Source organism: Boleophthalmus pectinirostris, unplaced genomic scaffold, assembly GCF_026225935.1.
Source record: "Boleophthalmus pectinirostris isolate CB_2022bp ecotype Guang Dong unplaced genomic scaffold, ASM2622593v1 HiC_scaffold_4, whole genome shotgun sequence".
Taxonomy (NCBI): domain Eukaryota; kingdom Metazoa; phylum Chordata; class Actinopteri; order Gobiiformes; family Gobiidae; genus Boleophthalmus; species Boleophthalmus pectinirostris.
The window spans coordinates 38,952,076-38,967,075 of NW_026571353.1; the positions used below are offsets into that span (position 1 = coordinate 38,952,076).

The 15,000-nt window shown below is 43.6% G+C and overlaps 1 protein-coding gene across 1 annotated transcript in view; it reads left to right on the forward strand.

The window, feature by feature from the left end:
- fras1 (Fraser extracellular matrix complex subunit 1) overlaps positions 1-15,000 on the forward strand; it is a 607,084-nt gene that overhangs the window by 8,428 nt on the left and 583,656 nt on the right. The window contains exons 3-5 of the mRNA XM_055161976.1: positions 4,973-5,062; positions 5,191-5,350; positions 14,966-15,000. The exon at positions 14,966-15,000 is cut by the window's right edge and continues 99 nt beyond it. Coding sequence (XP_055017951.1) covers positions 4,973-5,062; positions 5,191-5,350; positions 14,966-15,000 — 285 coding nt within the window. The remainder of the gene's footprint in view (positions 1-4,972; positions 5,063-5,190; positions 5,351-14,965) is intronic.

Sequence of the window (15,000 nt, forward strand, 5' to 3'; positions counted from 1 at the left end):
AGCTCCTCGACGCCGAGTCCTGCACAGTGTCGGGAAGGTGACTTTTAATAAGTTGTTCTCTGATTCTGAAAAAGCCCAAACTAAACCTGAATTAAACCTAAACTAAACAAGAACTAAACCTGAACTAAACCAGGACTAAAACCAGAACTAACTAGACCTGGTTTAGACCTGGTTTAGACCTGCTTCAGTCCTGGTTTAGTACTGCTTTTACACCTGATTTAGTCCTGGTTTAGTCTTGGTTTAGTCTTGGTTTAGTCCTGATTTAGTCCTAGTTTAGTCTTGGTTTAGTCCTGGTTTAGTACTGCTTTTAGACCTGATTTAGTCCTAGTTTAGTCTTGGTTTAGTCTTGGTTTAGTCCTGATTTAGTCCTAGTTTAGTCCTGATTTAGTCCTGGTTTAGTCTTGGTTTAGTCTTGGTTTAGTCCTGTTTTAGTCCTGTTTTTAGCCCTGGTTTAGTCCTGGTTTAGTTCTGGTTTAGTTCTGGTTTAGTCTGTTTAGTCTGGTTTAGTCCTTGGTTTAGTCTGTTTAGTGGTTTAGTCTTGGTTTAGTCTTGGTTTAGTCCTGGTTTAGGTTTAGTTTAGTCCTGTTTATTTAGTCCTGGTTTAGTCTTGGTTTAGTCCTTGGTTTAGTCTTGGTTTAGTCCCTGGTTTAGTCCTGGTTTAGTTCTGGTTTAGTCCTGGTTTAGTCTGGTTTAGTCTTGGTTTAGTCTGGTTTAGTCCTTGGTTTAGTCTTGGTTTAGTCCTGGTTTAGTTCTGGTTTAGTCATTTAGTCTGGTTTAGTCCTCTGGTTTAGTTCTGGTTTAGTCTTGGTTTAGTCTTGGTTTAGTCCTTGGTTTAGTCCTGGTTTTTCTGGTTTAGTCCTGATTTCTAGGTATTTTTGAGCTGTAAAACCGCCTGTAATTGAATAAATGTCATTTATCATTTCTGTTTAATGTCACACTGTGGAACATTCCAGACAAAGCAATAATAATATTAAAAACAAAACAAATCAAAACAGTTGAAGAGACAAAAGTGGACAGTTGTAAAGGTGGACATCAGAAAGAGCAGCGTGTGACTCAGATTTAAAATAGAAGTTCAAATAACTTCAAACTGTGTGTCGTTCGTTCATTTGTTTTTCAATATAAAACCAAAAATAATAAAATGAAAAAACAGCTGTTTTCTTCATTATTTGTCTCCAAAATCAAAATGAAAAAATGGATAAAGATTTGTTTTTTCAGTTTTCGATTTTGTGTTTAAATGAAGATTGGAAAAAACGGATAACGGCCGTTTAAGTGACTTCAGTGATGCTGGACTTTTGCACCGCGTACGGACTGAACCAGGACTGATCCAGGTCCGGGACCAGAGCGGGACCAGAGCGGGACCAGAGCGGGACCAGACCTGGACCAGACCTGGACCAGAGCGGGACCAGAGCGGGACCAGACCAGAGGGACCAGAGTGGACTTTGACTTTTGACTCTGAGCCTCAGCTTCGAGCTCCGGTCCTGCCGTGGGTTCTGAGCCTCGTTCTGGGTCTGGTCTGGTCCCCCGAGTCTCTGATCCAGTCTCAGTCTGGTCCCGGTCTGGTCTTGGTCTCTTGTCCGATCTGGTCTCGTCTGGTCTCGGTCTCGGTCTCAGTCTCAGTCTGGTCTGGTCTCAATCAGTCTGTCTCAGTCTGTCTCAGTCTCGGTCTGGTCTGTCTCTGGTCTCGGTCTGGTCTCAGTCTCGGTCTGGTCTCGGTCTCGGTCTGGTCTCGGTCTGGTCTCGGTCTCGGTCTGTTCTCAGTCTCGGTCTGGTTCGGTCTGGTCTCGGTCTCTTCGGTCTCGGTCTGTCTCAGTCTCGGTCTGGTCTCGGTCTCGGTCTGTTCTCGGTCTCGGTCTGGTCTCGGTCTCGGTCTGGTCTCAGTCTCGGTCTTCTGGTCTCGGTCTCGGTCTGGTCTCGGTCTCTCAGTCTCGGTCTGGTCTCAGTCTCGGTCTCGGTCTGTTCTCGGTCTGGTCTCAGTCTCGGTCTCGGTTCTCAGTCTCGTCTTGTCTCAGTCTCTGGTCTCAGTCTCGGTCTCGGTCTCAGTCTCGGTCTGGTCTCAGTCTCGGTCTGTCTCAGTCTCGGTCTGGTCTCAGTCTCGGTCTGTCTGGTCTCGGTCTGTTCTCAGTCTGGTCTCAGTCTCGGTCTGGTCTCAGTCTCGGTCTCGGTCTGGTCTCAGTCTCGGTCTGTTCTCGGTCTCAGTCTCTGTCTCGTCTCGTCTCGGTCTCTGGTCTCGGTCTGGTCGTCTCGGTCTGTCCTCGGTCTGGTCTCGGTCTCGGTCTGTTCTCAGTCTGGTCTCAGTCTCGGTCTCGGTCTGTTCTCAGTCTGGTCTCAGTCTCGGTCTGGTCTCAGTCTCGCTCTGGTCTCATTCCCGCTCTGGTCCCTGTCTGGCCTCGGTCTCAGTCCTGGTCTGGTTCCGGTCTGGTCCCGGACTTGGATCAGTCCTGGTTCTGTCCGTCATCACAGTTTAAGTCACGTAAACGGGAAACGTCCGTTATCCGCTTTTTCCCATTTTTCCCATTTTTCACAAAATCGAAAACTGAAAAAACAAATCATTATCTGTTTTTTCAATTTGGTTTTGGAGACAAATAATGAAGAAAATTGTTGTTTTTTTTTAGTTTTTCTTATTTTTGGTTTTATATTGAAAAACGAATGAACGAATGACACACGGATTAACTTCTTTAAATAAGCGAACAAAAGGTGAACATGTCCTAAAAAAGATCTAATATTTTCTAGTTTTAGACAGAACATGACTGAATGTGAAGGAGGTGAACGTCCTTCCACCTCAATAAATGAAATGAAAATAAATGAAATGACTCGTCGTGTCATAAATAAAGTAAAAGCCAAAGCACTAAAACGTACATGATCCTCCAAAACACCAAAAACACCGTCTATAAAAGCACCTGTAACTGAATAAATGTGAAGTAGAGCTGTTTAATGTCACACTGCGGAACATTCCAAACAGAAATATGACATCTCCATAGAAACCAGAAGGTGACGGACCCCAAACCAGAATATTACGTAGTGCATCTTTAAAGTACACGACAAACATGAAAAACACTGCGCTGAAGTGTTTCCACGATCGACCAAACCAGACTCTTTTATAGGTTTTAAACGAGACGAACCTTCATAAAGGAAAGTCCCACACTCGTCCGACCGGAGCCTTTAACACCGACACTGTGTGATTTAACAAGGCCCTAAGTCCCTTTAAACACTCTTTAAAATAAACTATAAACACTGAAATACAACCACAGCACTGAAATAAAAAGGAATGTAAAACAGTTCTGCTCTCCCCCCTCCCCCCCTCCCCCTCCCCCCACTTTGGAGGTAAAGGTGAGTTTATGGAGGTATTGAGCTGAAATGGGCAAATAAAGTTTAGTTAAATGAAAAAACAAACAAACAAACACCCAGGCCATACGTCCAACTGTTTAGGATAAGGAAAAATGTACAAATGTGTAATATAGTAAATGTGCGCAGACCCAGACTCACCTGCACAGACAGACCCACACTCACCTGTGCAGGTGGACCCAGACTCACCTGTGCAGGTGGACCCAGACTCACACTCACCTGTGCAGGTGGACCCAGACTCACCTGTGCAGGTGGACCCAGACTCACCCGTGCAGATAAACCTGGACTCACCTGCGCAGACAGACCCACACTCACCTGCGCAGACAGACCCAGACTCACACTCACCTGTACAGACCTGTACAGACCCACACTCACCTGCGCAGACGGACACAGACTCATCTGTGCAGGCCTAGGCTCACCTGTACAGGCAGACCCAGACAGACCCACACTCACCTGTGCAGGCAGACCCAGACTCACCGGTGCAGACCCAGACTCTCCTGCGCAGGCGGACCCAGACTCACACTCACCTGTGCAGACCCAGACTCACCTGTGCAGACCCAGACTCACCTGTGCAGACCCAGACTCACCTGTGCAGGCGGACCCGGACTCACCTGCGCAGGCGGACCCAGACTCACCTGCGCAGACGGACCTGGACTCACCTGCGCAGACAAACACGAGGAGATGTGTCTCACTGAAGTTGATCCAGAGTTTCTCCAGAGTTTTTGCCTTACAGCAGCTCTGCAGCATTATTCATATAAATAGGCCAGTTTGATCCAAGCACTTTTTTTGTTTTCAATTCCAGCTCTATTACTGTCGCCGCAGACTGTGGAGGTCTGAGATTAGACTGAGGCTGGTCTGAGGTCGGTCTGAGGTCGGTCTGAGTTCGGTCTGAGGTCGGTCTGAGGTCGGTCTGAGGTCGGTCTGAGTTCGGTCTGAGGTCGGTCTGAGGTCGGTCTGAGTCGGTCTGGTCGTCTGAGGTCGGTCTGAGTCGGTCTGAGGTCGTCTGAGGTCGGTCTGAGGTCGGTCTGAGTTCGGTTGAGGTGGTCTGAGGTCTGGTCTGAGTTCGGTCTGAGGTCGGTCTGAGGTCGGTCTGAGGTCGGTCTGAGGTCGGTCTGAGTTCGGTCTGAGTTCGGTCTGAGTTCGGTCTGAGGTCGGTCTGAGGTCGGTCTGAGGTCGGTCTGAGGTCGGTCTGAGTGAGGTCGGTCGGTCTGAGGTCGGTCTGAGGTCGGTCTGAGGTCGGTCTGAGGTCGGTCTGAGGTCGGTCTGAGTTCGGTCTGAGGTCACGCCGCCCTCACCCGCTCCAGAGTGTGTGAGTGGAGACCTGCTGTTTGAAGCTTTTGGAGCTTTTAACGAGAATCTGAATGAGTCTGTCACGTTCACACAAACCCGGCAGCTCCCAGACCCTATTTAGTTTTTTTTTTTTTACGTCGAGTTATGAATCTGGGACGTGTCTCTGTGAAAAGTGGAAGTACTTTTCGAAAATAGTCCACATTTTTACTGAAAACGCTGCAGTAGATCTGTCTGTGTTTCCACGTTTGTTTTCTTCACCTTTGGCTTCTGCGCGAGGTTACTTTGTTTGTTTAGCAAAAATTGATTTTTTATTTCTGTTTTGTTTTGTTTTTTCTTTCAGGGTGAGCGTTTGAGAATTCCTGCCAACAAGTGCTGCCCTGAATGCATCTCGTCCCAGGGCTCGTGTCAGTACGAGGGCGTCACCTACGGGGTCAGTGAAGCAAAGAGACTCACAATCACAAAACTCGCTCCTTGTGCTTTAGTTACTTTATTCTTTTTGTTGTTTTCATGTTGGTTTAATCCTGATGCCCCGTCCTCGTCCTCGTTTGTGTCCTCCAGGCGGGCTCCGTGTGGCAGCCGTCTCCCTGCTCCCAGTGCCTCTGTTCCGGGCTCGGCGTCTCGTGCTCGGCCCTGTCCTGTCCCCCTCTGGACTGTCCCCTGGATCACAGAGAGTTCACCCCCGAGGGAGAGTGCTGTCCCCAGTGTGTGCGCGACGGAGGTGAGGCCAAAAAAAACACAGATCCAACTTTTATCTTCTGTCGACAGATTTAAACGGCTGCACTGACGCTTGGGTTAAAATGCAAAAAGAGGCTTGCAAAAATCAGAATCGTTATGTGGAGTTTTGTGAACAGGGATGTTACGATGTCCAAATCTCAAAAACTACATTTAAAACTTATGAAAACTAGATTAAAATGCTTATATCAACTAGAGCACAGGTGTCAAACATAAGGCCCGGGGGCCATATCCGGCCCTCCAAGATTTTTAATGTGGCCCTTGGCTGATTTTCTACTAAAATATTTGAATTATATTTTCTATTAAAATCTTGTTAATTTTCTGTGGTGTTTATCACAGCAGCGTCTCCAGCGTCTCTGTACGTGGCCCCTCCCACCAGAGCAGCACAAATGAAGACTTGTCTCTTTCCAAACGCTCTTAAAGGACGATCGTTTTGACTGTTGACCGTGACACCCTCATCAGAAAAATGTCCAACATGAGAAAAGTGGAGCCAAGTGCAGGATTTTACAACAAAAATTTATTTATTCCTGTTTACAAACAAGTTCATGTTAAAACTTTGTGTTGAAATTGCATTTTTCTTAAAGTTTCAGGTTGTTCATAATATTATAAACTTGTAATAAGAAAGAGTTCATCAATTAAAAAAGATTTCTGTAATAGATTTGCGTTTCTCTGCACAAATATATGAACTTATTATTATTTTTGGGGTTTATATGACATGAGTTTTCTGATCCGGACACTTTGGGATCAAAATAGGTTGGATACGACCCCCGGACCAAAATGAGTTTGACTCTCCTGAACTAGATTAAAGTGCTTATAACAACTAGACTAAATATTTTATAACGGAACTTAAAGTGCCTATAGGCGAGTTTCAGCTGACGTCATTGTTATTAAAAGCCCGCGTTGCATCCTGGGAAATATTTTGGTCGGAGGCAAGAAACACGGTAGCGTCAAACACAGTGCGTAACCTCGCGTATTTTCTCCCGATAATGGGTAAATTCCTGCTGCATTATCGGATGCACAAATAGAAGCACGAAGAAGGAAAATGTCTTTTTCGTATTCAGAGTGAAAAGAACCACTAACGGTGAATTAAACGGTGTTAAAACATTCACAGAGCAAACGTAGAAGATCCTAACAAACCGTGGACTCCAACAAGTTCAACAACACATCGAGACTCTTGGAGGTTTTCATCTTTTCTGCTGTGAATGGCCCAGGAGTTTCCACCAAGTCATTGTGGATGTCGCCCAAGTGAATATTTGTCCAGGTAGTTGGAGATTCAGACCAGAAATTTGGTTTGGTTTCACCTTTTGTCGGGGTTGAAAAGGGTGATTTGTCGTCCGTCGATGTTTATGACCAATTTCTGGTCAAATGGTCTTGGGTGGTAGAGTGGATAAATAACCGGGATCAATACCCTTTACGTGTTTTCTCGCTCCGTCCGTCATGTTGAATTAGTGTTTCTTGCCGACCACAATAATTCCCAGCATGCAACACGCGCTTTTGTCAACAATGAAACTCGCCTTTAACAAAAGTGCTTATAACAACTAGATTTAAGTGCTTATATCATCTTATAGTTAATTATATGCAACAAAAATGTCTTTATATACTGTACAGTACAGTTGTAGGGAGTATTATCTGTTACATAAGAATGAGTGGTACAGTTGTAGGGAGTATTATCTGTTACATAATGATGAGTTGTACAGTTGTAGGGAGTATTATCTGTTACATAAGTGTGAGTTGTTGTGCAGTTGTAGGGAGTATTATCTGTTACATAATGTACATTGAGTTGTACAGTTGTAGGGAGTATTATCTGCTGTTACATAAGAATGAGTTGTACAGTTGTAGGGAGTATTATCTGCTACATAAGAATGAGTGAGTTGTACAGTTGTAGGGAGTATTATCTGCTACATAATCTGAAATGAGTTGTACAGTTGTAGGGAGTATTATCTGTTACATAAGAATGAGTTGTACAGTTGTAGGGAGTATTATCTGTTACATAAACATGAGTTGTACAGTTGTAGGGATTATTATCTGCTACATAAGAATGAGTTGTACAGTTGTAGGGAGTATTATCTGCTACATAAGAATGAGTTGTACAGTTGTAGGGAGTATTATCTGCTACATAAGAATGAGTTGTACAGTTGTAGGGAGTATTATCTGTTACATAATGATGAGTTGTACAGTTGTAGGGAGTATTATCTGTTACATAATGATGAGTTGTACAGTTGTAGGGAGTATTATCTGCTACATCTGTTAATGAGTAATTGTGTAAAGTTTGTAGGGAGTATTATCTGTTACATAATGATGAGTTGTACAATTGTAGGGAGTATTATCTGTTACATCAGAGTGAGTTTTAAAGTGCGTGTGACTTTTTGGTTTTGACATTTCTATAAATTTTACTTAATTTGGTTGAAATTAGAGTTGTTTTTGTTTTTGTTTTTTTTACACCTGAAGGCGAGTCGTAGGTCCTGCATCACGGATCAAACTGAACGGTGACATTTCTGAACCATTAAACCCCCGCTGTGTTTCCATGACGACGTGCCAACATGAAAAAAGGCGCTGTGAGATGTATGTGATTTATACGAGTTTAGAATTTCAGATTTCAGTGTTTTTCTCAAATGTTCAAACTCCTCCATAGACGTTCGTACTTAAAGGTCCAGATGTGATCAGTTTTCAAGTTTTTTGGTTGTGGTTTCTATGGATACGTCATCGCTCTGCCTGGAATGTTCCACAGTGTGACATTTAACAGGTCTACTTTATATTTATTCAATTACAGGTGGTTTTATAGCTGAAAAATGTCTACAAACCAGGACTAAACCAGGACTAAACCAGGACTAAACCAGGACTAAACCAGGACTAAACCAAGACTACACCAGGACTAAACCAGGACTAAACCAGGACTACACCAGGACTACACCAGGACTAAACAAGGACTAAACCGAGACTAACCAAGACTAAACCAGGACTACACCAGGACTAAACCAAGACTAAACCAAGACTAAACCAGGACTACACCAGGACTAAACCAAGACTAAACAGGACTAAACCAGGACTAAACCAGGACTAAACCAGGACTAAACCAGGACTAAACCAGGACTAAATCAGAACTAATCAGAACTAAATCAAACTAAACCAGACTAAATCAAGACTAAACCAAGACTAAACCAGGACTAAACCAGGACTAAACCAGGACTAAACCAGGACTAAACGAGACTAAAGCAAGACTAAACCAGGACTAACCAGGACTAAACAAGGACTAAACCGAGACTAAGCCAAGACTAAAACCAGGTCTAACCAACTAAACCAGGACTAAATCAAGACTAAACCAAGACTAAACCAGGACTAAACAGAACTAAACCAGGACTAAACAAGGACTACATCAGAACTAGACCAGGATTAACCAGGACTAAACTAGAACTAAACCAGGACTAAATCAGAACTAGACCAGGACTAAATCAAGACTAAACCAGAACCGAATCAGAACTAAACCAGGACTAAACCAGGACTAAACCAGAACTGAACCAGAACTAAACCAGGACTAAACCAGGACTAAAGAAGGACAAACCGAGATCTAAACCAGTAATAAACGAAGACTAAATCAGAATTAAACCAGAACTAAACCAGGACAAACCCAGGACTAAACCAGGACTGAACCAAGACTAAGTCAGGACTAAACCAGGACTAAACCAGACTTAAACCAAAACTAAACCAGGACTAAATCAGACCAAATCCAGGACTAAACCAGGACTAAACCAAAACTAAACCAAGACTAACCCAGATCTAAACCAGGACTGAACCGAGACTAAATCAGGACTAAACCAGGACTAAACCAGAACTAAACAAGGACTAAACCAGGACTAAACCAGGACTAAATCAGAACTAAACCAAGACTAAATCAAGACTAAACCAAGACTAAACCAGAACTAAACCAGGACTACATCAGAACTAGACCAGGATTAACCAGGACTAAACTTGAACTAAACCAGGACTAAATCAGAACTAGACCAGGACTAAATCAAGACTAAACCAGAACCGAATCAGAACTAAACCAGGACTAAACCAGAACTGAACCAGAACTAAACCAGGACTAAATCAGGACTAAACCAGGACTAAACCAGACCTAAACCAAAACTAAACCAGGACTAAATCAGACCAAATCCAGGACTAAACCAGGACTAAACCAGGACTAAAGAAGGACAAACCGAGATCTAAACCAGTAATAAACGAAGACTAAATCAGAATTAAACCAGAACTAAACCAGGACAAACCCAGGACTAAACCAGGACTGAACCAAGACTAAATCAGGACTAAACCAGGACTAAACCAGAACTAAACAAGGTCCGGGTAAAGTAATAACATCTCCAGCAAGAAAAACATTCGATTCAGCATTAACAGATTTTTTTTTAAAGCTTTTGTTCAGTAAAGATTGGTAAAAGTGTCAGAGTTGGTGTTAAAAATGTGTGAATAAAACAAAACAAAACTGCGTGTGTGTTTTAAACCGAACGACATTCTAACACCGATCATAAAATAGTGTAATATTGAGCTTTTAGAGAGTTGCTCTGTGAATCATCACTTTCTGAAAACTCGACTAATCCTCTTTGTTGTTGGTGCTGATTAAGATCCGGCCTCAGATCTGAAGGGCCCCCGGGTGGTGCTCAGTCCTTGCGCCCCCTGCTGAGATCAAGGCCCCGTTACATGTTTTCCATAGATAACTGTGAGCCCTAAAATGTGAAATATCAACCAGAAAGTTTCCAAAGTGAAAAATACAACGTCACTTATTTAAAGAGACGTCGTTTGTTTTTCCTGGTGTTTAAAATGAAACTGTAGAAGCGCGTTTACATTTGGGTCGTGACTAAAAGTGAACTGTGCCAGTGATCCGTGTGTCATTCGTTCGTTTGTTTTTCAATATAAAAGCAAAAATAAGAAAACGAAAAAAATAAAATAAAATAAAATAAAAAATTTTCTTCATTATTTGTCTCCAAAACCAAAATTTGTGATTTTGTGTTTAAATGAAAAATGGAAAAAATCGGATAAACGACCGTTTCCCGTTTACGTGACTTCAGTGACTGAGAAGCCGGACTGAACCAGGACTGATCCAGGTCCGGGACCAGAGCGGGACTGAGACCAGGACCGGACCAGGACCGGAGCAGACCGAGACCAGACCGAGACCAGACCGAGACCAGACTGGGACCATACAAGACTGAGATCAGAACTGAAACCGGGACCAGACCGAGACTGAGATCAGAACTGAAACTGGGACCAGACCGAGGCTGAGACCAGACCAGGACCAGAGCGGGACTGAGACGGGACCAGACCGAGACCAGACCAAGACCAGACCGGAACCAGACAGAGACTGAGATCAGAACTGAAATCGGGACCAGACCGAGACTGAGACCAGACCAGGACCAGACCGGGACTGAGACCGAGACCAGACCAAAACCAGACCGGAACCAGACAGAGACTGAGATCAGAACTGAAACCGGGACCAGACTGAGACTGAGACCAGACCAGGACCAGACCAAGACCAGACCGGCACCAGAGCGGGACCAGACAGAGACTGAGATCAGAACTGAAACTGGGACCGGACCGAGACTGAGACCAGGCCAGGACCAGACCGGGACTGAGACCGGAACTGAGACCGGGACTGAGACCAAGACCAGGCCAGGACCAGAGCGGGACTGAGACCGGGACCACACCAAGACCAGACCAAGACCAGACCGGAACCAGACAGAGACTGAGATCAGAACTGAAATCGGGACCAGACCGAGACTGAGACCCAGTAAGACCCTGTAAACTCGGGATGATTTCTTCGGCAGTCAAAGGTTTCATTTTTGGTTCTTCCTGTGGATCAATCCTGCCCATCACCTTCACCTTTCACTATTTTTCAATTCCTTTGGGAAGAGAAACAGTTTGAATGGAGGTTTGAGTCACACACATCTGACTCCCAAACTTTCGCAAACTTACGAAGCCCGTTGTCAGGGAATTTACCCCGACCTCAAATATTAAAGAACACGCCAGGGACACAGTGGTTGGTTTTACTTGCGCAAGGAGTAGGAGAGAGCTTCTGTCTCATCCTAACTGAAGCTCTCTTCTCTCCAACGTCCTTTTATTGTAGAGCATCACAATTATCATACAGTAGGTTACTTTGAATACAGTACCTTTTGTTCACATGTAGTCTCATGACTGACAAGCTTCCACTGACACAGCCCCAGTATACACAGGTTTCACACTCCAGGTGGTAGAGCCTCTAGCAGTTCCCCAGAGTTCTGTGTTAACCTCATGATGTTTACCATTACTATTTGTTTCTCCCGGTACATTATCTTTAATGAGTCAGCAGACACATCATCCATATAACCTGATACAACTTGAACACAACAAGACAAGACAAAACAAAAAGCCAATGTTGATAACTTATACTACATCATGATTACCTTTACATGAATCGGCTTTTAAATGATTAACACTTTAAATGGGAAATGTTTATAACATAAAAATTCTCTAACACCCATTTTCCTCTGTTAGGATCCAACAACCACACAATTAACGACGTCCGAATCCCAAAACTAAAATATGACAATATCAGAACCAGAAACAAAAGTGATATGGTTCAAAAGACTTGAAAAGATCGACTTTGACAACAGACACATCCCACTGGGAAAACAAACATGACGGTTTGATTTGACGCTCACTTTTTCGGAGGATCCTTCCCAGTATGGAATGCGCGATGACCTGAAGTGTGAAATTCTTGATGCGTGTGTACACCAGACATTTCCAGAAACATTTTGCCGTAGAAACCCATTAACTGTAAGTTCCTGACGTCAAAGTAATGACCAGAAACACGACTATTAGAAGGTTAAAAGCGCCTGAATTTTGATTTGACAGAACACGTCCCCTTTCACTTTCACACAACAGTTTCCTTTTATGAGCGTGAATATTTGCGCGGGCCACAGACACGTCGTTGGGCATCTTGTGTTTTCTTGGTGTTGACTAAACCGGTGAAATGAGCCGTCTCGTTTTGTCTCTAATGAAGGCTGGGAGCACTTCTGACACCGGCAGACGTTAGCCGCTAATTAGCAGCCAACTAAATGAGCAAACAGCACTTGTGTTGTTTATCTTTGCTCTAAACATTTGAGCGCTCGGCCGCTTCTGTCAGGAAAATCTATTTTTATACCTGGACTAAAAGACTCTTCTTTTTCTGCTCCAGTTTGTCCGAACATTTAAATGTGGCTCAGGTTTGTCGTCGTGTCAAAGGTTCAGAGTTTGTCTGGAGACTGAAGTTTAGTTGAAATATTAATGTGAGTTTGGAAATGTTTACTGGTGTAGTACTTCTACTTCTACTGGTACTTCTATTACTGCTACTTCTACTGCTACTTCTACTGCTACTGCTACTGCTACTTCTACTGGTACTGCTACTGCTACTTCTACTGCTACTTCTACTGCTACTGCTACTGTTACTTCTACTGGTACTGCTACTGCTACTGGTACTACTACTGCTACTACTACTAAGAGTACTGCTACTTCTACTGCTACTGCTACTTTTACTGCTACTTCTACTGCTACTTCTACTGCTACTGGTACTACTACTGCTACTACTACTGCTGCTGCTGCTACTACTACTACTGGTACTGCTACTGCTACTACTACTACTACTATGGCAGTACTACTACTGCTACTACTGCTACTACTGCTACTGGTACTGCTACTGCAGTAGCAGTAGTACCAGTAGCAGTAGCAGTTTTAGAGCCCACCACAGCACTGAGACTGCTCTTATCAAGGTGACAAATGACATCCGCCTGAACACTGATGCAGGCAAAGTCTCAGTCTTGATCCTGTTAGATCTGAGTGCTGCTTTTGACACTGTGATCATGGGATCCTCTACAGAGACTAGAGGACTGGTGGGATTTCTTACTGTACTAAACTGGTTCAAGTCCTATCTAGAAGACAGGAAGTACTTTGTTGAAATTGGAAAACTGTGTCTCAGATGACATGCCCTGACCTTGGGTTGCCTCAGGGGTCAATCCTGGGCCCCCTGTTGTTCAATTCTCTAATGCTGCCATTAGGCCAGTTAATAAGCAGCAATAACGTGTCGTACCACAATTATGCAACGACACTCAGATCACGTCTCTCTGGCAGCAGGAGACTATGGACCAGTGGAGTCACTTGTCACTGCATCCAACAGATCAGTGTGTGGTTCCAGCTAAACTCTGACAAACTGAAGTCATAGGTTTTGGTACAGTGTCAGCCACCTCCAGTCTCTCTCTCTAAAACCTTCTCAGGCAAAAATCTGGTAATAATACTCAACTTGAACTACATCACATAAAATCAATAACATCTGCAGCCTTTACATCTAAAACATAGCAAAATCAATTACTGTCTAAAGCAGACTTCGGAGAAACTTATGCGTTTGTCTCCAGGAGGTTAGATACTGTATGTTCTGCTCACTGGTCTCTCCAAACGAGCTGTGAGACGCTGCAGAACATCCAGAACATCCAGAACATCCAGAACGCTGCAGCTCGGTCCTTATACTAGAAGTTACGAGCCACTAATCCATGTGCTCAGGTCTCTGCACTGGCTTCCTGTGCCTCAGAGAATAGACTTTAAACAGTCTGCTTGTGTACAACTGGTCGAGCACCAAAGTACATCTACATGTTAGTTCATATGAACATCTCGACTGAGGAGCTCAGGGACCAACTCCTGCTGGTGCCCTACTAAACAAGGGGGAGTCAGAGTTTCAGGTTATGCAGCTAAACCTGGAACAGTCTTCCTGAACATGTGAGACAGACTCTTCTGTGACGCTGTTTAAAATCCAGACTCAAAACATTTCTGTTTAACTGTGCAATAACTGAAAGGTTTATTCCGCACTCTTCTCTCCTCTCTTTTTTAATTTTAATCTTCATGATTATTTATGTTTTGATTGTTTTTATTATGATTTTATGTACTTATTCTACTTACTTTGTGTAGCTACTACTTGCCTGCGCCTACTACTACTCCTACTACTGCTACTGTACTACTACTGCTACTACTGCTATGCTACTACTACTACTACTTACTACTACTGCTACTACTACTTACTACTACTACTACTACTACTACTACTACTACTACTACTACTACTATACTACTACTACTACTACTTACTACTACTACTACTTCTATTACTACTACTGCTACTACTACTGCTACTGCTACTACTATACTACTACTCTATTACTATACTACTATTACTACTATTACTACTACTCTACTTACTGTTACTGCTACTACTACTACTACTACTACTACTACTACTACTAAAGTACTACTACTGCTGCTACTACTGCTACTGCTATACTACTACTACTGCTACTACTACTGTTACTACTACTACTACTACTACTACTACTGCTACTACTACTACTACTACTGCTACTACTACTACTACTACTATTACTGCTACTACTACTACTACTACTGGCTACTACTAAACCAGGACTAAACCAAACACAAATACTACACAAACTCCAGGACCGACCTTTTGTTGAAGACTCTAAATGGTTCCACCTGAACACGTTTTCCTTGTTGTTTGCTTGTTTCCCGTTTCAGTTTGTTGTTTTCGTTCTTTTTCCAGCCTCGTGTTTGTGGGACGAGCGACGGCTCCGCGAC